The sequence below is a fragment of the Python bivittatus genome, unplaced genomic scaffold (genome assembly GCF_059951505.1).
Source record: "Python bivittatus isolate LINGU-HERP-01145 unplaced genomic scaffold, Pbiv_v1 ctg000060_np1212, whole genome shotgun sequence".
NCBI classification, from domain to species: Eukaryota; Metazoa; Chordata; class Lepidosauria; order Squamata; family Pythonidae; genus Python; species Python bivittatus.
Genome location: NW_028277044.1, coordinates 19,055,610 through 19,080,200, shown reverse-complemented (window position 1 = coordinate 19,080,200; position 24,591 = coordinate 19,055,610). Strand labels below are relative to the sequence as shown.

Sequence of the window (24,591 nt, the reverse complement as noted above, 5' to 3'; positions counted from 1 at the left end):
TTTAAGTCAATGTTAATATTTTAACCAAAGAGGTTGCTATTAGAAGAACATAACCATGCATACGTACCAACCAGCATTTGAACCTATCCAAGTTAATGCCTGCTTGCAATCACTCTGGAGTCTATCCCTGACATCTGGAGTAAAAAATATTAGAGATGTGCAAAATTTATTTGGACAGAACAGCCGATTTGGGGTGGTCTGTTCCCAATTGGCAGCACAATTGTTCCATATGTTTTGATCTATATATGGAAAGAAATGCAGATGTTTTGTTCTCAATATGCCCAGGGAGGAGATGGTTTGTGGTGGGAATGGGTGGACAAGATCAGGAATAAGCCAAGGAATCAGTGCTGGCTGAGGGGCAAAGACAGCACTGAGAACATTGGAGTTTGGGTGGGCTTGCAGGATATGCTATGCTGGGAACTGCTGAAGGAAGAGGGGCAATATATGCAAGATTTGCCCTGTTTCCCACTCTGAAATTCCTTCAGATTTTGTCTCACCCAAACTGAGAACCACCAAAATGTTCACAATGAGACTGGCCCAAAAAACTGCGTGGGGCAATAAGAACCTTAATCAATCCTGGGGGTGGCTGGCGCCCTGATGATGCTCCCCAAACTACTTGCCAATTCACATCAATTCTTGGATTATATTTATTTATGATTTATCCAGGACTATTTTATATTGTATTTTTAATTGATTTAGCTTCTCTATAAACTGCCCAGAGTTCCTTTTTAATGAGATGGGTGGTGACAAATTTGATACATAAATAAATACATATAAATATAAATAAATATAAATTTGTCACCCATTCTGGCAGTGACTGTTTCATTTACCAAATGACTGGTTTGATCTTAATTTCACAGAACTGAGTCAAAAACATTGTCTCCATTTCTGTGGAATGACCGCACTGAACTTGAAACCTGTACATTTGCCATTCAGTGTCTGTTAGTTGCATCTTAGTTGCAAGTGCATAACACTCATTGACATTTTTAAAAAAATTCTTATTAATAACTTTAATAGCAACATAGTGTATCATTGTCCATATGATGTTATTAGTCATGTTTGATGCCTTCAGTCTCACTTTTGATAAAAATTCAGTGCATAATTATACTTGTAAAAAGGACATAAAAATGTATTAGACGCAAGTTGACTGTGTCTAACTAGCAAAGTAGTTATCAGATAAATGTGTGACCCGCTGCAATGGTCTCTTCCTGTAGATACCATTGAGAACTTTTGCCCCCTTTCTCCAACTTCAGGGGATGCTATAGTTAGAGGCTTTGGAAAAATTGAGGATGTAATATACAAATTCAGAGTTCTCAATAGCTGTTACTGCAGGAGGAATAATTTGGTAGCCAGACAGCTTTATCCTGTTACAATATTCAGATTTTCTCAGTAAACAATCAAAGCATAACATGTGTATGAGAATGGGCAATGGGAGGGGGTGTGTGCAGGGAAAGTGCAGAAGTCATGTCATTCTTTACATGAAAGGAACAAGAGCAAAAGAGCAAGTTTGGTGCTCAAGAATGACGGTCAGGCCCCTGCAGATCAGTCAATTACTCACTGGATAAACAAGAGACATGTCGTGAACCACTAACTTCAAGCCACAGTGGCTGTGACGCTAAGCTTAAACCAAGCAAACCATGCTAAGCCAGGCTAAGTGTGATGTGAAAGATTATTGTCTTGTATTATTGGGTGAATACATTTCCGATGAAATTTGAGATACTTTTCACTATTTAGAGCAATCCTGTTTTCTCTCTTAAGCCCCACAATGGCAGGATAATTCTCACACTGTCTGCCTCATGTGCTGGCGGGTTGCCATTCTCTTACTGGGTGGTTCTGCTAGTCTAGCCGCAATGTGGGCAAAATTAAAGAACGCTGCTCTTTTGTCCTACCACTTTATTTCCATGACTTTCTCCCAGGTAAATTTGCATAGGATTAAAGAGTAACCATCTATGAAAAAAATACAGGGAAACTGGTCACTTAAGGGGCATCCATAGTTAAGTCTAAAAGAATGGGAAAATACCATTTTTTATTTATTTTTTTTAAAGCAGCAGATGAAGCAGAAATGTTGCATTCAAGAGATGTAAATTGCATAAACGGAGCCTTGCTTTACAGCAACAACTTGCCTTTAACTCTAGGCAAGGGCTCTTGACATTGGGTTCTGGAATGTCCCCAGGGTTCTGAGAGAACTCGATGGGCTCCATGAGAAATTAAGGGGGGAAAAATCACAGAAATGCAGCCAATTTTTTTATCACTAGAGCTTGAAGGTTCCAGGAAATTGTTAACTAACAGGTTCCACGGGGCGAAGTTTGAAACCCCTGGCTTGGATGACACCAACACTTTCTACTGCACATTCACAGAACGAATCACAAAGCAACTTGAAGGGTTACATGGCTGTTTTATGTCTTTAGATTTTATTCTCAAACTTTACCTCCGTGCCTCTTGTTGGCCCCCCCCCCCCACACCCGCTTATGGGGCAGAAACGCTTTTCCACCGCAGGCCGGATTGTGTTTATTGTCTTGAGCGGGGCTGTCCTCACCTTGAACCTTGGAAACAGGTTTGAGGACTTAGGTGCATTTCTTTTGCGGGAGCGCCCCTTTGCCGGAAAATAAAATCCGCCCCATCCATTTCCCGAAGGTGGAGGAAGAGAGCGACTCGCTTCAGACCTCAGCCCGGTCCTGCTTTGGCAAATTTCTCCGAAGGGCCACCTGGGGGGAGCAGAGACTTTGAGGAGGCCGCAAGGTCGCCTCCCGAGAGCGGTCCTCGAGGACGGCCCTGAACGAGCTCTGAGCCGCCGCGGCGCTGGCTCCGCCGCCCGGCCCCGCCGCTGCCGAGCGCTCCCAGCCTCCGCGCGGCCAAGCGCCCACCCGCGATGCAGCTGGCGGGGGCGAGGCTGAGGGTAATTCCAGGGGCGGAGCTTTCCTCGCGGCGCTCTGCCCGAGGCGAGGCCGGGAGAAGTTGCCGTCTGGGCCAGCCCAGGTGAAGAGGCTCTCTCTGCTTTGGCCCTGGAGTCCGGGTAAGGCCGGGAGGCTGACAGGGGAGTTGGGAGTCCGGGTAAGGCCGGAGGTTTTTGGGCGGATCGGGACGCCGTTTTGCGCGCCGGTGGATCATTTTGCCGAAATGTTTGGGGAAAGCGTGGAGCAATAGGGGCTCCTTGACTTTTCTTCAGCGCGAAGGAGGAGGGGGACTCGCGGCGGAGAATTCGTCCCCGGTTTATTTCCAGAAAGGGGTGACTCACCCTGTGGTGGATGCCTGCACTTTCTCCTTCTCTCGCTCGGGCCTGTGAGCGACCGGCTGGAGCAAATTGTCCTCAGCTCCTGCATTTGGCTGCTCCGCCCAAGTGCTGGAATAACTGTTTTACCCTTGTGTATTTTCCACCGTAGAGTGGCCGTTGATGTAATTTTCTTGTCCCATTGACCTTCTTGCGTTCATGGTTAAAGTCCGCTGAGCGCAGTTTTGATCTTGTGTGAGTGTAAACGGATCTTGCTGATCTTGCTTTAGAGAGGGACAGAGAGTACCTTCTGGGCTGCCAGAAGCCACAGCCCGAGAAATCCAGGTATCTTCCTTTAATTGTTTCTCGCGGGCCAAGAAGCAATAGGGGAACACAAGGTTCTGAGCCATTCTCCCTCATGATGCGGGGTCCTCATAAATTTGGCTGAAGTATCTTGCTAGAAAGGGAATCGTTTACATGTTTATTGTTCCAGTATGAGCCGTGGCCTATGGTTTTGCTTGTTCTTGGATTTCACATTTGCAATCCAGAGTTCAGTCAAAATATAAATATAATTTGGCATGTTGAAAAGGAATAATGGTTTCTCATCGGCCTGGTGAAGGGCAATGGGGCGAGAAAAAGTAACTGTGGCTTAAGATGGAGGAACTGTTCTCAGTTGGGATTAGTGTGTGCTGGAACAGCCAAACGTTTCGTTATTAATGGGGGACTTTCAGAAACACCAGTATTGTCAATATGCCCTGTGGAAGTGAAACCTGAACCTAGTATACAGTAGTCCTAGGGTATCCAAGAAATACATTTTTAATCTTTTAATTTTTCAGGCACTTGCCCAGGTTAGAAATTCCAACTCTCCAGTCTGAAATTATGGTAGTTTATTGGCTCACATTTAATGTTTATTCCATGTCACAAATGAGATGCTTGAAGGTGATCAAAGATATTGATTAGCATTGGAAATGTGTATAGAGAACATAATGGGATTTTAATAAGTGGTACCTGATGCCTAGTTTTGAAACTTTTGCCTTGGGCAGGTTTATTCTTGTATATGGCAGAAGACAGAAATGTGCTGTAACTCCCAGCAGCCACAGTTGGCACAGCCTGCGGTGAGGATGCTGGGAGCCAAATCTGGACAGCCACAGGTTCTCTGTCCCTGCTGTGAAGGCTCTTATCTCTTTCTAAGGATTACTGTATCAAACATACACAGCTTCTGAGCGAAAAACTGATATGTGTCGTTAAATTAAACTCTGAAATTGAAGGCTTGGTGTGATTATCTAGACCCTTTTCTCTGCAGTGCAATTCAGATTAGATTAGAATTTAGGACAAATTTTCTGAATGAAGAAATCGGTTTTGGTTATGAAATCCTCAAGGATAGCACATAGGGAATAATTAATATTGTAGCTATATTATTTTAAACCAAAAATGCAAGCCAGCCAATTTCTTGAATGCAGGCAGCCTCAGAAGGTTAATCCTAAAAGGCAGAAATTATCCACCGTTTTGATATCTTCATTGTCAGTCCTAAGGCTGGTTGTTCCACCTGTTGTCATTAGCTTGGTCTTCTTTATGTTTAATTTTAGTCCCATTTTTTCATTGTGCTCCTTGGCTTTCATTAGTAGCGCTTGTAGATGCTTTGCATTTTTGGTTATCAGGGTAGCGTCATCAGCAGAGAGCAGGTTATTCATGTTTCTTCCTTCAGTTTTAAAACCATGTTCATCTTCTTGCAATCCAGCTTCCCTTAATACATATTCATCATATAGGTCGAATAAATAAGGGGAGAGTATACAGCCTTGTCACACTCCTCTGCCAACCTGGAGCCAGTTTGCTTCACTGTGTTCTGTCTCTACTGCAGCTTCCTGACCTGGATATAAAGTTTCCATAAGGACAGTGAGATGTTCTGGGATTCCCATTTTCTGAGCACATTCCACAGCTTGATATGCTCAGCTGAAGGCCTTTCTATAATCACGGAAGCACGTAATGACTTCTTTTTAGTATTCTTTGGCTTTCTCAGTTATCCAGCATCCATCAGCAATAATGTCTCGCTTTCCTTAGCCTTTTCTGAAACCATCTTGACCATCTGGTTTCTCTTTTTCCATGTAGGACTCTAATCTGTGTTGGATGATCCTAAGCACTATTTTGTTAAACCTCCTTTTTTGGATATTGAAATATAGAGTTACCTCTTTCAATCAATTGGCCACTGTGTTGTTCACCAGATAGCTTAGTTAGAACATTTACTAATTCTTCTTTTGTTGTTTGCCATATTTCAATGGGTATTGCATCAGTTCCTGCAGCTTTTTGACTTGGTAATGATCAGTGTGCTGATCTAATTTCATCTTCTACTACTAGAGATTCTTGTAAGTAGAGAATAGCTTTAAGGTATCTTGGATCTTGCCATCTCTACTGTACAGTATTTCAGTATACTCCTTCATCTTAGTTTGATCTCCTTTGAATCAGATACTGTCTGTGCACTGGGGTCCTTTAGCATACTAATTCAGTGCTGAAACTTCCTGAGTTCAGAGGTTCAGTTTTTAGAAGACTTTCCTTGTTTTTTTGTGTCTGTTTCCACTTTCAATGTCTTTATAGATTTCATTGTAATAATGCTTTTTGTCTCTTCTAAACAGTTCTCTGAAACTTTTTGTTAAGTTCCTTTCGGAGATTTTTGTCATTCTTGGCTTTGGCTTCTCTTCTCTTTTTGTTCTGACATCCAATTTACTTTCTTCCCTTCATTTTTGGCAGTGTCTTTTCACATTCATCCTTAATGACTTCTTTAAGTTCATTTCCATAATTCCTCTGCTTCCCTATCAATGAGGTTTAGGACCTCAAAGTAATTCCTGATGTTCTCCTTGAAAATGGTAGGTATATGTTCAAGATCATATTGTGGAAACTGGCCTTCTTCTTTACCTTGACTTGGAACTTGCACATGAGCAGCTCATGATCTGTTCCACAATCAGCACCTGGCTGTATCTTTGATGCCCAAATTGAGTTGTTATACCTCCTTTTAACAATAATATAGGGACGCGGTGGCACAGCAGCTTAATGACACTGAAAGTCGCTGTCCAGAAATGGTTGACAATTCAGTGGTTCGAGCCCAGCTCCGCACAGCAGAGTGAGCTCCTGCTTCCTCCCCAGCTCCTGCCAACCCAGCAGCTCGAAAACTTATGTGAGTAGATAAATGGGTACTCTCACCCTGGTGGGAGGAAAAATGCTGGCGGTGCTTGCAAGGGAGACGGGACCAAGTTGCCGGGAAACGCGGAAGCCGCGCACACCCGAAAAAGGCACGAAGCAGTGGAAAACCCCGCCTCCTGCGCTCGCCAGCTGGGCTCTGCTCTAGGAAGGAGGCAATGGCAAACCACTTCCGAAACACCTTGCCTTAGAAACTGCAGGGACTCGTCCAGGCAGTCGCCACAGAATCTGTAATGATTGAGTGCGGATAAAAAAAAAAAAGCAATAATATAGCCAATTTGATTTCTATATGCTCCATTTGGTGATGGCCATGTATAGAGGCATCCTTTGGGTAGTTTGAAGGGAACTGTCATTTAAGATAATGTAAATGTTTAATTAGATTTAATTATTAGTATTTTTCTTGGCTCTGCTTACTTTGCAGAGTTCCCCTCTAGCATACCACTAAAGACCAGGTGTAAGTCAGGTCAAAAGAAGTTGTACATCCCAGTTTTAAAGTTTTCAGGCTATAATTATACCATGTGAGTAGAGTGTGGCTGCCACATGGGATTTTACCTACCATCCGTATATCTCTCTGACCCAAAATTTAAGGGTTGCCTTGATGATGCTGGCAAAACTTTTTTTGTCCCAGAAACATGCCACATTCACTTTAACATTCAAATATCTAAACATTTTCAAACACACTTCTTAAAAGTTGGCCCTTCTGAGATGTTATATCCAAGAAGTTCATTTTCTAAAATTCAGTTGTGCTTCCCTTCCCTGCCTAAGCTTGAGAATTTTTGATCACCTCGCTTCCATCTGAATGTTTGCAATGTGTCCATAGCATGTATAGATTGTAGAGCAGGGAGATAGACTGTAAACCACCAGTAGGTTATTTTCTTGTCTTTCTGTTGAAAAATACAATTATTTGCATTAATTGGTCAACTTGGAGGACAACAAGAACAATAATTAACAGTTTAGAAAATATCCTGATGTTCTTGCCCACTGAAGTGTATGGCGTATAGTTTTATGAAAATCAGAGTAATGACCAGAAAGTAGAGATATTCAAAACAAATATGATTGCATTTAATTCTGCTCCTGCAAATCTTGAATAATAGCATGGACTGTTATCTACAAAGAGTCTATGGTGTTTTAGCTTGGTATCCCTATGTTTATAGTTTAGCACACTTTGTGAACCTAGCCAGTTATGACTTAATACAAAAGTGGAGTTTAGAGATTTGTGAACCCAGCTTAAATTAATCATTCTTGTTTGCTTGTATGCATTGGATAAAGAAAATGTAAACTGATCTAAATCATACAGATTTCTTACTTATCTGGTAAGTAAGTAAGTAATTGTATCTTTTAAATTTCTTATCTATAATATACAGATAGCAGTTGTGTGTTAGTGGCCTTTGTGTACTGAATGCTGTATGCTTTATTGGCATAATAATGACTGCTTATTTGCATATTGAAGGCTCAGGCAATCATGAATATAGAAAAAATACATTTGTTTCCAAACTCTGAAATCATTAATGTTTCCTCAAAGTCTGTGAACTTTCGAAAAGCAAGGTCTTATCAACACTGGTAGAAAAAAATTAGTAAACAATATAGGGTGAATGTGAAATAGTCTATTGTAGCTTTTAAATCTTCTTGATGAGAATCTATAGAAGCTCATCCGCTTGAGTAGAAATTACAAGCACAGAATTAATAATGGTTAGAAAAAAGAAGAAAACAACAGACATTGAAAAAAAATAGCTACTGTACTCATCTGCATGGCTCATGGAGAAAGGGATTATGGGTGGGAGGAACATAACAAAATATCTAAACAGGGATTAATTACTTTTTAGTTTTATCCTATATAGGAAGATTGTGTGTAGAAATGAAGAACTTCCTAAAAAAAAAGAGAATCAGCATAAATCTTCTGAAATACAGAATGTTTTGTGCCGTTTCAGAGAGAACAAAGTGACTGCACTTTGGAATTTGATGAGGAAAACATTTTACAGTCCTCTGAGTCCTGCATTTCAGGAGCTTGTATTGGATTATTTAGCGCATTAGGGCTCTTTGGCGAGAGAGAGAATAGCCCAAATTGTACTCATTTTGGTAGAGTGACAAACACTTTAAAAGGATCAAATTCTGCTTTCTATAGTTAGTTGGGTTTTGCACAGCTAAAGTATAATTGTCTATACACTGGGGCAAAGATCAGGATATTAATTTTCCAATACATTTTTAGCATTTAAATTAAAAACATTAACAAGCCACCTTGTATGTGAAATCAATTAGTAAGTATGATTTTTTTTTTAAACAGAATATTCACGGACTTTGCTGTAATCTGGCAGAAGGCAAAACATTTAGATTTGCTTTTGATTTGAGATGGGATATAGTTCGCAATTGATACCAGTCAATTGTGAAAGAATGTTCACATCTTAATTATAGAAAATTATATATTTCCTATATAGATTTGATTTTAGATTCTGATTTGATATAATGCATTAACATTATAACAAAAAGAAAACTTCATTATCCAAAGCTGATAAATTTTGGGTTTCATTGTGACTATAAATTTATCTGAGAAAAAAGTTAATTTAAAAGATCTTGTCCTACCTTGCTTTTCTTCTAAAGCAAGTCACTTGTTGAGTACTTTCAAGTGTTTTTCCAGTAACACAGCTAATGTTGATGACAATTATATTTGCTTTCACAGGACCAGCAATTACATGTTTGTATTTTTAAGTAGATGCCACCCAGGGCTGGCATTAATTTTCTTTTAGGTTTAAGCCCTAGAATCTATTCTATTTGGCTTTTTCTTTGATAATTCTCTGTATAAACTTTCTTTCCCAAAGTTTTCTATAAAGAATTTAATTCAGTTTCTCGGCCAGCAAAAATTCCTTCTTGCCACATTGTGGTGCCACTTATAGACTTAGTAATTGTTCTGAAATTTTGCTGGATTTGTTCCTAATGTATAATGTATATTCTAGCTGAATTTTTTTTATTTTGGTTTTAAATTATAGGTGATTTTAGATTGATCCTCCTTTTCAGTATCTTTATTATAATAAATCTTATCACTTCTGGGCAATTGCCTCCAAAGGTATTGAAACCACTTGTATATTTGTAGTGACCAACATTTTGCATCAAACCACAAGTACTGTATCTTTATAGTGACCAACATTTCTTCTTTTCTGATAACTCTGAGGGTAATTACTTTTTTGCATTATTATGACACTTTCCCTGTGATGTCTTCCCTGATTTTTTTTCTTTGTGAAATCATTCTTTAGGTTTTAGCTAAGGAATTGGATTTCACCCACATCTTTTCACAGAGGAGTGTCTTCAGCCCACATTTGTTCACAGAGGAGTATATTCCTGTTGATCTATGCCACTCCATGTATCCTTTCTTGGCTTCTCTATGGATTTTGTTGTTGTTGTTCAGAAGTTACTGGATCTTTCCCTTCTGTACCAGCTCTGTATTCTTTGACGGACCAAGAAATGTGGATTTAGAAGGGGCCATTTAGACCAATGAATCCAACCCATTATTTACTGCTGGAATCTAAATCCGTGCATCCTTGTAGGAAACCAGCATCCCCTAGTTTTCCAATATTACTTTTCTTGTTAATATACAAATTCTATTATTTTTTAAACATATTGAACTATGTCCAGAATATAGTGGTTGAGGACCAGAACAGAAATAGTGTTACAAAAAACTTAGTATATGTTGTTGCTGGTTTTGTTGGAGAAGCTCAAGGCAAAACTGAGTAGATCTGCCTTTTGTTATGTATTAGTGTTTTGCAATCACTGTAGAACAGCTGGTATAACGTTTCTTATCTTTCTTTTCAACATATTTAAAGAAGTCCTTGGAGCATTCTGACCCCATCTCTAGAGTTCCAGGTTACATCTGTGTCCTCTTCCTTTGTGACCTGTTCTTTTTCTACCACCTCGCTTTTTGTTTTTAGATCTTAATTTTTTGTACAGATATGTCAGTTTGTGTTTGTGTTTTTGTTTTACTTGTCTGTTTCTTTTTCTTGTTGGAATTGTTTTCAGTTGTTCTTTTACTGTCTCTCATTTTAGGATCTTCCACCCATTTTGAGTTCCTTTTCCCATTAGCTTCTCCTGTCTTGGAATCCCACTTATTACTTAACAGAGTTCCTTAAACTGAATTACTGAATTCCTTAACAGACTTTCTTAAACTCCAAGATAAGCATTCAGTCACAGACTGTTTTAGTTTTTATTTATATTGAGAATTCCAGTGTAACATACTCACTTTCTCCTAATCTTCTTGTGCCTTTTTCTGAAGGAGAAAATTGTCATCAAGAAAAGTCAGAGAATTCCTTGAAGAACTATGCTTGGCAGAATGTTTCTCCTAGCAAATGTTGAGGTAATGAAAAGTTTCACTACTATTTATTGAAAAGGAGCTTCACAGACTGTTGTTTTATGAGGGATCTCGATGAAAACTTCCCAGTTTCTGAGTGCAAATATTGGTAATGATATACTACTACAAAGTTTACCTTGACTTTTGCAAATGGCCATTTATATAGTTTGGTTGTCCTCTTAGTCCTGTGAAATAGGTTAGGCTGGGACATGAGAAGTAGTTACTTGGTTTGAACATGAGCTATGTCATTACTGGCACACCTTCATTTAGCATAGATACAGTCTTTAACGCCCTAAACATCCCAGGGCCAACTTACCCGTAGCTTTACTTTCTCTAGTGAATATGATGCAGTAATTAACTAGAAACAGGGCTTCTTCAAAGGTAGAATTGGAAAGTCTCCTTTCTGCTAAGTCGATAGTCTTTTGATGGCCAGAAGTTGCCATTAACGTTTTTGGAAGGATCAAAGGCTGCTTGCTATGGGCATTTAGTGATGTAAAACAGATTGGGACATGGGATGTAATATGGTATTGAGTAAAGTCTTCTTGGACTTTTGAGGGATTAGTTTTTTTCTTCTGCTTTTAAACGATGGTAAACCTATTTTAGGATCTTCACTATATATATTAGGTGGTTCCTGCCTCAAAATGATATTAAGCTGTGCCACAAAAATTAATTGATACAATCAGTGGATTTTAGGGTCTGAGAAAAGTGGTGACAGGTTTTTACACCCTTGGGATTTATGCTTAACTCATTTCATTGTTTTAAATATCAGATTAGTATTTTATTTTTAATTATTGTATATTCAATTATGAACTGCAAAGAGATTTGTGTTTGGATGTATATAACAGCATTAAACCAATAGTGTATAAATTATTAAAATGCCTCTGCCCACATCATTTTCAAATGGTAAGGCAGTATGGCTAGTAATACAGGTAATCCTTGACTTACGACCATTCATTTAGCAACTGTTTGAAGTTACAACAGCACTGGGAAAAAATGACTTATGAGTGACTTCCGGTGGCTGGCATGGTGGTTTGATTGTCTTTGAGTTGCAGAGATAGCTCCTCAGCCTTTTTTAGCGCCCAGCGGGATCGTGGGACGCTTTAAATTCCTTTAGATGAAGCTAATAATATGGGCGATGAGCATGTTGGTTACCTTTCTTAAGATTACAGTTTTTAAAACACTTTCTTCCAAACTAGTTATTACAGTGCATAAGATACTTAACAATTATATTTCCTTTACTATATGAAATATCTATTTCTGGCTTTAGTAGTAGCAGTAGGAAATTATTCTTTTGGTTGGGCTTGACTCCTGTTGATTTCATAGATTCATCAGTGTAGCTTTATGCTATTGGTATCAAACTGGTTTGCCGTTGCCTTTTTTCAGAATGTTTTTCAACTTCCACATTAGTCTATGAAGGCCAGTTTGGTGTAATGGTTAAAAGACATCAGGCTAGAAAAATTAAGGGACCACAAGTTCTAGTCCTGCCCTAGGCATGAAACCAACTATATTTTGCCTTAGGAAGGAGATAGTGGCAAACCACTTCCAAAAAAAAAAAAAATCCAAGAAAACTGTATGGAATTGTCTGTGTAGGAGGAAGGTTGAAATTAACCTACATGTTCTCTGGATGGCTGCTCCTCGTGAGTAAATTACAAGAATGGAGGTTTTTGTGAGAAACCCACAAGTGGAGCGGCTGGGAGGTAAGGATTACATCTTAGTTCGAAGCTGAGGCGCAGCCAGTTTAAAGGACACTGAAACTGACCGTCCTCCATTTCTAATGCACCTTTGAATTACAAATTATTCTTCACTTTAAAAGAGGCTGCTTCTTATAGCAGATAAGTATCCTCTTGGCATTTTTCATTTTTGGGAATGGACTTTGGAAATTAAGAAAGATTTGTAGAGTTAAAATAATATTTTTTGGATTATATGGAAAAAGCTGATATTAGTGGCATAAGAAAGTTAACGGGGAAAAGGGGAGATTTTAATTTAAAAAAATTTTTTTTCTAGTTTATTTTTTCAAGAATCAGCTTTGTTCAAATCACAGCTACTTTAGCAGGGATCCATTTTTCCATGAGAAAGTTTTGTTGTTTAATGTAAACAATCAGGCAGTTGGTTGCAGTTATATTTCAGAGAGGAATGACAATGAGTCTGGTTTATTTTTTAGCTTAGTTTTTCCTTAACAGAGATACCTGCTAGCAATTGCCTGTAATTTCCCTTTTTAAGCTTTTTTTAAAGTGGACTTTAGCTATAGTAGAGACACCTGCTGGCAGTTCTCTCTTTTCAGTGTTCTCTCTTTTTAGTCTCTCTATACTTTTTTGGGGATTAATGGCAACATGCGGGACCCGTTTGGATGCTAGAAGAACTTTTATGGAGTAGCCAATGGAAAAGGAAAATAAAGAGAAGATAAACCAATCTCTGCTAATCTACTTAGTACTTTCATACATGATAACTGCAGCTAGACTTTTATATGGTCAAAGGTGGAAAGAATCAACATTACCTACAATGGAAGAATGGATGGTGAAGCTGATGGAGTCAGCTGAGATGGCAAAATCAACAGCTTTGTTTAGAGAAAAAACATTGACTAACTTTAATACCAATTGGAAGCCCCTTTTGGACTTTTTGCAGGAGACAGAAAAAAAAATGAAATTATGATATATGGATTTGATCATTAGTTAAAATAATAGGTTATACAAAATGTACATGTTAAGAAGTAGCTTTAGAATAAGAGGTTATTATATGATTTATCTACAGCTGCTATATGAGAAGTTGGAAATTATTCTTTTTGTAATTTTTTCCCCTTTACTTTCTATCACTTTTGTACTCTTTCTCTGTCTCTAACTCTCTTGTTCTCTACTTTTCTCCTTAATTATTAGTTCTTGTTTGCTTTTACCTTTATGCTTTTTATAACTTAATAAAGTTCATATTAAAAAAAAGAAAAAAGTGACCTATGACTGGTCCTTGCACTTACAACCATTGTAGCATTCCCGTGATCAAAATTTGGGCATTTGGCAACCTGCATGTATTTATGATGGTTGCAGCATCTTTGGGGCATGTGACTGCCATTTGTAACCTTCCCAGAGGGCTTCTGACAAGCAAAGTCAATGGGGGAAGACAGATTCACTTAATGACTGTGTGATTCGCTTAACGACCTTGGTGATTTGCTTTAAAAAGGTTGTAAAATCAGGTGTGACTCACTTATTGACCACATCACTTAGCAGAGAAGTTCTGGTCCCAATTGTGGTCATAAGTCGAGGACTACCTATATGGGAGGTGAGCATGTTGGTTACTTTTGTTGAGATTACATTTTTTTTAAACTGTCTTCCAATCTAAATATCAGAGTGTGTAAGATACTTAACAATTACATTTCCTTTACTATGTGAAGTATCTATTTCTGGCTGTAGTAGTAGTAGTAGCAAATTATTCTTTTGATTGAGCTTGACTCCTGCTGATTTCATACATTCATCAATGTAGCTTTTTTCCATCAGTATCAAAGTGGTTTGCCATTGCCTTTTTTCAGAATGTTTTTCAGCTTCCAAATTAGTCTGTGAAAGCCAGTTTGGTATAATGGTTAAAAGACACCAGGCTAGAAAAAGCAAGGGACCACGAGTTCTAGTCTTGCCCTAGGCATGAAACCAACTCAATCAATCAATCTTTATTACAGTCATAGACCAGTACAAAGCATAAGTTTATAAAACAAGCATAGTCAAACTTGGAATGTTAACAACTTGTAGTGGGAGGCATATATATTAGAATACACTTATTACCTGTTCAGCTCAACGAGTGAGGTCTAGGATATAGCCTATGTTGTTTATACTAACTATGTACTAACTATGTACGGATTAAAAATACATTAAATGTAAAGTATAAAACTTAAAAATCTACATTGTGACTATGCTATATGTAAAAGTAAGTATAGGCAAAATTATAAAAAGTTTTCTAAATGTACAAGCCATTACAGAGGATAGCCTTTCTCAGCTTTTGGTCTCTTGGTGAGGCGGATCTTCATTGCTGCTGCGCAGAATCTTGCTACCTGCTCTGTTACTGTAGGATGTTCATCTATGAGCAACAGTTGCGATGAAACCAACTATATTTCACCTTAGGAAGGAGGCAGTGGCAAACTACTTCCAAAAAAACCAAAACATGCTGCCAAGAAAACTGTATGGACTTGTCTATGTAGTTACCAGGAGTCAAGCTGACTTGAGGCCCCCCCCAAAAAACCCCAAGAACAACCACTAGCCTGCAGTCCAGGGATTTCCTGGTGGTTTCCCATCCAAATATTAACCAGGCCCAACCTGTTAGCTTACAAGGTTAGTCAAGTCTGGTATATAGTTTAATAAGTCAGCACAAGTTAAAATACATTTTCATTTCTTTATTAATAGAAGATGCTTTCTGCACTGTGGCTCACTGGCTGGATTTCTCTCGTTCATTTTTCATTCAGCTGTTGTAAGTATACTACATTTCTTTCTGTCTGATATCACAATGAGTGTCACATACCAACATTTGGGTTTTTCCCAACTCAGTTAACCAGTCTCCTATATGGTTGGTTTATTTTGATTTGCACATTCACACCCAACTTTGATGTCTCATGATGTGTGGTTATTCTTGCAATATAGGAACAGAGATATATAGTTAAAACTCAGTGCATATGAGAGAAAGTTAAAGATCCATGTCTCATTTTGAGTTTCTTCTGTACTTAAAATAACATTCAGGTTTGCTTTTTCTGAAATAATCTTTCTCACAGTTTTATAATATAAAGTGAACTCTTTATTTAAACAAAAGTAGGAAAGAGCAGGAGAATGATCTTATAGTAATTGTTAAAAGGCATTTGTTCTTTAAATACTTTGAATAAATTTCTCATATTTGAATTAAATATTTTTGCCCTTGCTGGTATAATTGCCAATTTTGCATGCATGTATTTTGTTTATACCCATTTTTCTCCAATAATTGCCATTCAAAGTGCCATTCAAACAACAATAAATTAAAAATAAAAACATAATTAAAACACATGAATAAGACAAATAGCATCAGGTGTGTCAGCATACATGGGATTAAAAATATTTTTGCCTGTGGATAAGATGGAAGGGCTAGCCTTATCATCTTTGAGAGGGAATTCTGAAGCCTAGGAACAGTAATTGACAAAATCAGATATGCTGATGTTTGTCTGATGATGGTGCTGAAAGAATGGCCTGCTCTTAAATTGCCATTGTTGCCATGATAACATAGATTTTCAGATGGTCACTGGCCTGTAGAATTAAGGAGTTGGAAGGGTTCTTAATCACTGTAGGATCCACGATGATGTCTCTCTTTGAAGACCTCTAGAGAAGGAGAACCCACCACTTCATATTCAGATATTTGAAGACTATTCTCATATATTCTCTCAGCCATCTCTTCTGCAAGCTAAACATAATCAGTTCCCATTCCCATTCCATGTTTTCTGCCAGCTACACGATCCATTCTTCCACTTGTTTCACCACAGCCACTTGTTTGAAAATTAGAGAGCTCTTTTGGCTCTGTTCATTGTGTCAGCATCCCGACCATTTTCCCCATTCAAGATGTCAACAATGTTTCAACGCTATCCCCTGCTGTGATTAAAGGAAAAACCAAGTGCCATCAAGCAAAAATTTCAAAAAATTGGACAATTTTTAATCAACATTTTTCTCTTCTAGAAGCTGCGTCCCAGTAAATCTAAATATCACCAAGTAGTGATTTGTCCATGGCAGCTGAACTATAAAATGTACCTCCGCATTCAGATTGACATACTCTCTCCACTATGACCCCTGGTGAATGAATGAGGGCAGAGAATAATTTGGACAGAGCCAAGGTTGCTGTGGAAGTCCTGAAATACTGACTCAGTGCTAGCAAAGCTGCGAGTATGTGTTTGCAAAAGGGAGTTTCAGTATGATCTCAGAGATCTCCCTGATTATTCAGAAATGGAGATTGTTGGGCAGAAGGACAGGCGATACATCAAACAAAGCCTGTAGTTTGTCCTGATGTTGATTATCACAATTGGAAGGCTATAGGATAGGTTGGGGGGACGCGGTGGCGCAGCAGCTTAATGACGCTGAAAGTTGCCGGCCAGAAATGGTCGACGCTTCAGCGGTTCGAGTCCAGCCTTCACGTTAAACAGGGTGAGCTCCTGATTCCTCCCCAGTTCCTGTCAACCCAACAGGTCGAAAACTCACGTGAGTAGATAAATGGGTACTCTCACTCCGGTGGGAGGAAAAATGCTGGCAGCGCCTTGCAAAAAGGAGTTGGGAGCAGTTGCCGGTAAGCGCGAAAAACAGCGAAGCAACGGAAACCCCCCTCCTGCGCTTGCCAGCTGGGCTCTGCTCTAGGAAGGAGGCTCTGGCAAACCACTTCCGAAAAACAATTGCCTTGAAAACTGCAAGGACTCGTCCAAGCAGTCACTGCAGGGTCAGCAATGACTGAGCGCAGACAAAAAAAAAAAAAGGATAGGTTGCCTGCTGCAGAGAATAATGTCATAGCAGACCACTGGAATTTTTCCTCCCTGCCTGACTTCTCTGCTTTTTCCTGCTGCTTCATAGACAGTGAAGGTAGGAAAAGACATTATATGTAATCTTCCTGTCTTTTCTAATCACATACAAATTGAGATTGCTTATCCGAAATCAAGTCCTACATAGTTGTCATTTACCCATTCTCACCTGGCACTGAGTATCGGTATCTCAGGGCAATTGTTATCCAGATTACTCAAACCTTGTGGCTCTTCTATAAATACTGTAGTCATATTCTGGTCATATCTTCCACTGCATCCTCAATTTCAGTAATCCTCCCGTTCATTAAGGGTGGTTCTTATACTGGAAGTACTCAACTTACAACTATGCAATGTTGCACAGTGGCACAATGATTGTTCTTTGAAAACTGGAAAAACTTTTAAAACAATTTAATTCTGTAGCTTAGTTTTATTTTGGTATTTTATTTTTTATTTTGCTGATTTCCTATACAGCAATCTGAATCACCCAAATCTGCTTAATTCTTGAGTATTAGAGAAATATTTGCCATAATTGTAGTCTGCTTATACATTTCAAATACACTATCTGTATAATAGTGTTTGTCTAACCACTATTGTACAAACACTAATGTATATTTACATATACAAATAGTAATGTATTTGTCAAATATATTATCTATAATAGTGATTATACAATAGTAATGTATATTTACATGTACGAATAGTAACATACATTTATTTATTTGTCAGGTGTAAACCTTCCTAGCTTTTTGCCTGAAGGACAGCCAGCAAGTATCTCTTGTCCACTACGTATCCAATCTAAGTATACTGTGACTTGGTACGGAAATGATAGTGATATACCCATACCTACGGATAACTACTCCCGGGTCCATCAGCAAGGAAACTTGCTTTGGTTTCATCCTATAAAACTAGAAGATTCTGGAATGTATCAATGTGTTTAGTAAGTCTGTTTATTTATTCATGCATTGCTTTTATATCTCCCATTTTCTATGGGAGATCAAGGATATATATCATAAGAACAATTCTGATAAGATTGAGCCAAGTGACAAACTGTGAGTGGCCTAATGTTCCCCATGAACTCCATGGACAAGTGGGGACATAACTTGTTCCCAGTCCAACATCATGTAGCCCTCATTTAATAACCATTTGTTCAGCGACCGTCCATCACCAAAATTACAATGGTGCTGGAAAATGGACTTACAGCCTGTGGCTGAAATTATGGCCGTTGCAGCACCCCTGCGGTCACATGACCAAATTTCAGCCACTTGGCAGCCCACCCATACTTACAACCACAGGGGCACTGCACCCCATTCCTTCTCTAAAGAGTACTCATTCTTATGAGCCCTGGGGAAGACCAGGTTTCCAAAGGATTGTGAGAATGGAGTGTGCAATTTAGAGAAGGAATGGTGCAAGCAGCTTGGAGAATGGTGTGAGTAGCCTTGGGAAGAAGGCTGGCATGGCCAGCAGCTGCCTCGCATAAAGTAGGGTCAGGCCAGCTGTTCCTCATCAGCAGCAGGAGGAAAACAGTGAAGGTCAGATGGGTGCAGCACAGCCTGGGAGCGCAGGGCGGTGGGGCAACTGGGGCCTTGTGGAATGGTGCTGGGGTGGGTGGCTGTGGTGGCATTTTTCAGTGGCAGTGGTGGCGCTGGGGCTGAAGCAGAGGCCTGGGAATGATGGCAGCTGGCTGAGACTAGTGAAGGCCCCAGGCCTCTACTTCAGCCCTAGCCCTGGCACTGCTACCAAGCGCTGCTGTGCAGGGCGACCCAAAGGGCATAGATGGGGGGTAGATAGGCAGGTGGGAGGAGTTGCAGTGTGCTGCAATTGTAAGCAGGGCTGGGTTGGCTGAGGCTTCCCAGGATGCAGCAGCTTTACACTGCACTGCTGGGCTGGGCTGGGGTGGTTGAGGCTTCCAGGGGTGGCTGTGGCTTTGCACCACACTGCAGCACTCCCCAACTCATGCACGGCCTGCGCCAGGTCTCCCAGGGCCTCCTCCACCCCCATGCGGCATCCCAGCACTTCTTACCTGGGACTCCCTCCTCTTAAAGATGCGCGATTCTCAGTTAATGATAGCAACTGGGAGTGCCGGGATTGTGGTTGCTAATGTCGCTTGACCGCATCACTTAGTGATGGAAATTCCATCCCAGTTATGGTCGTTAAGCAAGGATTACCTGTAGCACTTTACACTGATTCTAGTGTTTGGAAAATGGATCGGATTTATAACGTGATTGAAGATAATTCAATAAGGAGAAGAAAATCTAACATTAAGATTTTGACCATTTTTATTGATACTTATTTTTAGCTTTAATTGTGCAACATTTGAATTCAAACAAGACTTGGTAGAATGTAAAAATGGCTATGGCTCTATAATAGTTTTCATGCTTACATGAGAGTAAACTCTACTGAATGATTTGAATCTTATTTCTGGCTAAATATGATCTGGATTGGGCAATATTTATTATACATTCAATTATATATATTTTTATCTAAAAAATACATGTATTCCGGTAACTAGCAAATTAAATATAAGAAATTGAATTGGTACAAAAAGTTGTTTTATGCTGTAGTGTATCTTGGTCCAATATCTGCTCATATTTTTAAAAGTGAAGATAACTCTTATGTTGCTGTATTTCCTCCTAAGTATTAAATTATAATTTGATGCTAATCACTATCTTCGTGGATGTATATACAGGTAGCTTGTTTAACGATGGTTCAAAGTTATGAAGGCCTTGGAAAAAGTGCTTTATGACCAGTACTCTCACGACTGTTGAAAACCATCACACCACACACCGTGGTCACGTGATCACGATTTGCTACCTTTTTTATGATGGTCGTTAAGTGAATCACTGTGGTTATTGGGTGAATCATGTGGTGGTTAACTGAATCATGTGGTTGTTAAGTGAATTCTGGCAAAAAATGTCCATTGGGGAAGCTGGATTCACTTAATGACTACCTGATTTGTTTAATGACCACATGAAAATGGTCATAAAATTGGGTCTGGTCATGTGGTTACTCGCTTAATGACTGCCCTGCTTAATGACCAATTTTCCAGTCCCTCTTGTGGTTGTGAAGTGAAATTGTATATTGTATAATGGATAACTGAAGCACTGATATCCTTTTGTTATTGCAGTAATTCAACAAGATCTAAAAAAAAACTAATTGTGCTTGAGAATAGCGTTGGACTGTGTTTTAATACAGAAACAGTTTATATGCAGAAACTTTCATTGCATTACAATGGGAAGCTGACTTGTCCAGATCTTCATAATTTCAGAAATTATGAAAGTGCTCCACTTGTTTCACAATGGTATAAGGTAAGGGTGTGAGTATTTATATCATAACTTTAGTATTAAACATTGGTATTTAGCCTCCCAGCCCCTCACCATCTTTGTCACTCTCCTGTTTCCACTTCCTCAGCATTCATTTTGAATTTGTCAACAACTGCAAATCCATCTGTTATTGGGACCATCCATTCCATATTGTTCCATTTTATTAAGAAGGTGACTCACCAACTGTGTCAAAAACCTTACAAAAGTCTAAGTACACTATATATACAGCATTTCCTTGGTCTACTAATCTAACCATTTTGTCAAAAAAAGCAAATAAGGTTTGTCTGGCGTGACCTGTTTTTAACACTCATGTTGTCTTCTAACAAGCACCTTATTTCTTTCTAAGTGCTTGCAAACCCTCTGTTTGATAACCTTTTCTAAGATTTTTCCAGGTACTGATGCCAAACTGTTTGATCTGCAGTTTCCTAGATCTACTTTTTTCCCCTTTTTGAAGATGGGAACAACATTAGCTCTTATCCAATCTTTTGGCACTTTTTCTGTACTCCAAGAGTTCTTGAAGATTACAGTCAGTAATTCTGCGATCATGTTCATGTTTAGCACATTTAGCACCTTGGGGTGCAATCTATCTGGTCTCAGAGACTTAAATGAATTCAAAATAGGTAGGTGTTCTCTCACCAATTCTTACCTGTTTTGACCTCCATTTTCTTCTCTCCCCTCCCCCCCCCGCTAGAAGGTATGGCTTCTCATAGGTTGGGCCACTTTTTCCTTTTGCAAAAAGCAGAGGCAAAATAGGAATTCTCTATGCAACCACACTGATTTCATTGGGCGCCTTCCATTTTTCTATTCCTCTGGTATTGCATGTGTTTGGATTTTTGTTTATTTATTGTCTCATATTTTAGAATTTTTCAACTTGCCTGAATTATTCTTCTAGAATGAAGATAACCTTTCCAGTTGTTTAGGAGCCAGTTTCTCTGTTCTTCCTGCTTGGCTTCAATTAACAGTTTTGCGAGCAGCTCCAACATGAACCCCAAATATGCTTTCAGGTCCCTGCAATGCTAATATCAAGACACTGAGTATTTCTTTTTATGTTTTTGCATCCTGGAACAAATGTTCCATCCATTCAACTTTATTTTTAGCTATGAGTTATTTCAGTCAACTTTCTTCCTCTTCTGCCTATCTTTCTCAGGTATCATCTCTCCAGATTTCAAATTAACAGATATTCGCCAAAAGCTGGGCCTAACTATTCTCCGTGCAATAGTCAGGCTCTGAGAACGGGCTGGTATGAATTCTAAATAGTTTCAAGCTTTGTCTCAAATATGCTATCTGTTACATTCCTTTCTCTCTGTCTCCACCATAATAACCTTCCCATTTCTCCTTCATAATATGGAATCAAAACGCAGGACTCAGATCCAAAATAATCAAGGCTTCACTGCAGTGTTTATTAGACAGTACGTGTTGGAGGGGGACCCCACCAAGGGATAGTGAGAGAGACCCCCTGCAGACAAAAGAGATGCTCTGATATTTATACATTTCAGGAAAGGGAAAGGGAAAAGGATGCATCATACCTACTCATATGATGATGCAGGCATAGATAAGTAAGTAATAGACGTCAAGTTACTTTCTGTCCCTCTGTTATCTACTATCTACAAGGAATACAATAGCCTTACTGAAAAGAGGGAACAAATCAGTTCAAGGTGCCAATGCAGGAAGAACACATCCTCCTTCAAGACAGATGCCTCGGTAGTTCAGAGCAGCTCCAAGGTTGCTGCACATTCCTTTATGTTTCCATTTTATTAAGGTGCTCCCATTCATCTGAAGCCTCTAGACATTTACTTTCTTCACCCAAAAAATGTAATTTCCCCACAATAATAATCTTCCCATTTCCTTACAATTACTGTTCTCCAACTGATATGTTTATTTGGAATATTTAGAAAATAATTACTGCCCTGGTACACAGCATTTGGGACCGGCATCTGCACTACCCTGCCATTGTAGCCATTAACAGAGGTGACATTTGACAGATGTGGCCTGGATTTGTGATTATCCTGAGAATTGTCAAATTTCTTTCAGTTCCTAATTTATGTTGGTTTATGAACTTTTTGTTACTCACTTGCAGCCCTCTGATCCTGCTGATTAATTGTCTTTAGCTTGTGGATGTGGAATGGACTGATTTAATTTTTCTTTTTCAGGTGTGCAGTATGTTTTTGGTTCGGTAAAGGAGTTTAGTTTGATATTAACTGTTCTTATAATATTTGCTTATTTTTGTTCCAGGCATGCCATTTGCATTTGTATGAAGACTGGAAATTTCAGACTTCTGGAGAAAATCTTTTAATTAATCATGTATCTAAGGAAGATGAAGGAATATATATATGCAAAGTTAAACATACATATATGGGAAAAGAATATAATATTTCACGGACCATTAATCTAACTACTTTTGGTATGTAACTTTCATCTTGTTTTTGGTGCAGTGTTTAGTAGTAGATGCTTTACGTAGTTATTGGCATATCGCAGAATGTAATTTATTTTATAATATAAATTGAATTCTTTTTTGTTATCGCTGGAACCTGTAAAACCTAAATTTGCAATAAAGTCTTCTTACATTATTCCCTCTGCCCTACATACCATATACTACTTGAAAACATATTGGGTTCTGGCTGTTCTGAGTGTGTTGTGCTGTATATTTTAGCAGAAACAAATTGCCAGAACCACCAGTTGCATGTAAATGAGTAAAACGTTTCCATCAACAGAATCCAAGTATGTTCAGGAACATTAGTACCTGCATATAAACAGTTAATAGTCTTTCGTTTTCATGCTATTATTGCTTTAATAATTTATGGATATGTATCACAAATCTACTTTTCTGATTATATAACTCTGACGCACTGATATGACACTTTAGTAACTAAGTACTCTAACTGTGGCAATAAAATTCATTCCAAACTTTAAAGTAGCGTTGCAATAGATCTTATAATTTTTATTTATTTCCAGTAATTCTTTATTTTTTAGAACCACTAAAGAAAAAACCTCTAGAGATAATTTACCCAAAGAACAACTCAGTTGAAGTCAAACCAGGTAAGTCATTAGTTAATTTGAAAAAGAGACTGCTTTTAGCAATCCTAGGTAAACTCTAAAATGTTATGATTATTCACTCACTATTTCATTATTTCTGATCTGCAGGATCCAGATTTGACATGGTTTGTAATGTCTCAGTAGATCCTCTGGATAGAGCATCTCTAGTCTGGGAGTTCAATGATGAGAACTTAAAAAACATAGATAAGGAGTATAAGTAAGTACAACAGGATATTTTCCAATGGTCTCTGAATTATTACATTTTCATTCTATGCTGTGGGGTTAGATAGTTACATAAATATGAGGCATGCTTCAGTGTGAAAAAAATTCAGTGAGCTGCATAGCTTGTTCAGCGCAGGAATGGCACAACACTAATAGGAGTTCCTAAAATGCACTTCTTAATGCCTTCCGTCCATTTTATAGTAAAAAGAGAGAATTGTATTTCTTCTTCTTTTTTATTGTGAGCCGCCCAGAGTCACCCATGGGGCAGATGGGCGGCATACAAGCCGAATAAATAAATAAATAAATAATGAATAAATAAAAAGGAACTACCTGATTCAGGGGTCTGGGTGTTTATCCAGCACATAACAAGAGGTTTTCTGTATTCTTAAAGTGTGCATCTGACATGTTCTCTTTCAGTTGCCATCTGCGCGTGGTGTGAGTTTCCAGTATTTATATCCCAACCCAGTCCTGATAGATTGGGTGGGTAACAATAAAATATTCAGTACAAAAATAAAACATTTTTAAGGAAGGATAGTATATTATTATGAGAGGTGTATCAGATCACATTCTTAACTGTACGAGACCTCTGATTCAGTTTGTAAGTATTTTGTGATTATTAATTGCAATAATAATAATAATAGTAAAATTTATTATATTTATATACTGCCTGATTCCCAGTGACATATAAGTTTTAGGACCACAGTGCTGATTTATGAGAGGATTGCTAAACAGATACATTTTAGATAGGTAAAGTTACATAGGTTTAGGCAAAAGTGCACTGCTGTCATAAGAGTAG

At 38.7% G+C, this 24,591-nt stretch overlaps 1 protein-coding gene across 4 annotated transcripts in view; it reads left to right on the top strand.

Annotated features, from left to right (window-relative positions):
• The first annotated feature begins 2,877 nt into the window (after positions 1 to 2,877).
• LOC103053425 (interleukin-1 receptor type 1-like) overlaps positions 2,878 to 24,591 on the top strand; it is a 38,899-nt gene continuing 17,185 nt past the window's right edge. The window contains exons 1-8 of one of the 4 annotated variants that reach the window (XM_088136590.1): positions 2,878 to 3,013; positions 10,656 to 10,736; positions 15,107 to 15,170; positions 17,947 to 18,157; positions 20,345 to 20,525; positions 22,773 to 22,941; positions 23,511 to 23,576; positions 23,682 to 23,790. In XM_088136590.1, coding sequence (XP_087992716.1) covers positions 10,701 to 10,736; positions 15,107 to 15,170; positions 17,947 to 18,157; positions 20,345 to 20,525; positions 22,773 to 22,941; positions 23,511 to 23,576; positions 23,682 to 23,790 — 836 coding nt within the window. In that variant the 5' untranslated portion in view covers positions 2,878 to 3,013; positions 10,656 to 10,700. Of the gene's footprint in view, positions 3,014 to 3,404; positions 3,554 to 9,642; positions 10,737 to 15,106; positions 15,171 to 17,946; positions 18,158 to 20,344; positions 20,526 to 22,772; positions 22,942 to 23,510; positions 23,577 to 23,681; positions 23,791 to 24,591 lie in introns of those variants that run through there. The other 3 variants (XM_088136588.1, XM_088136589.1, XM_088136591.1) reach the window with 3 other exon arrangements.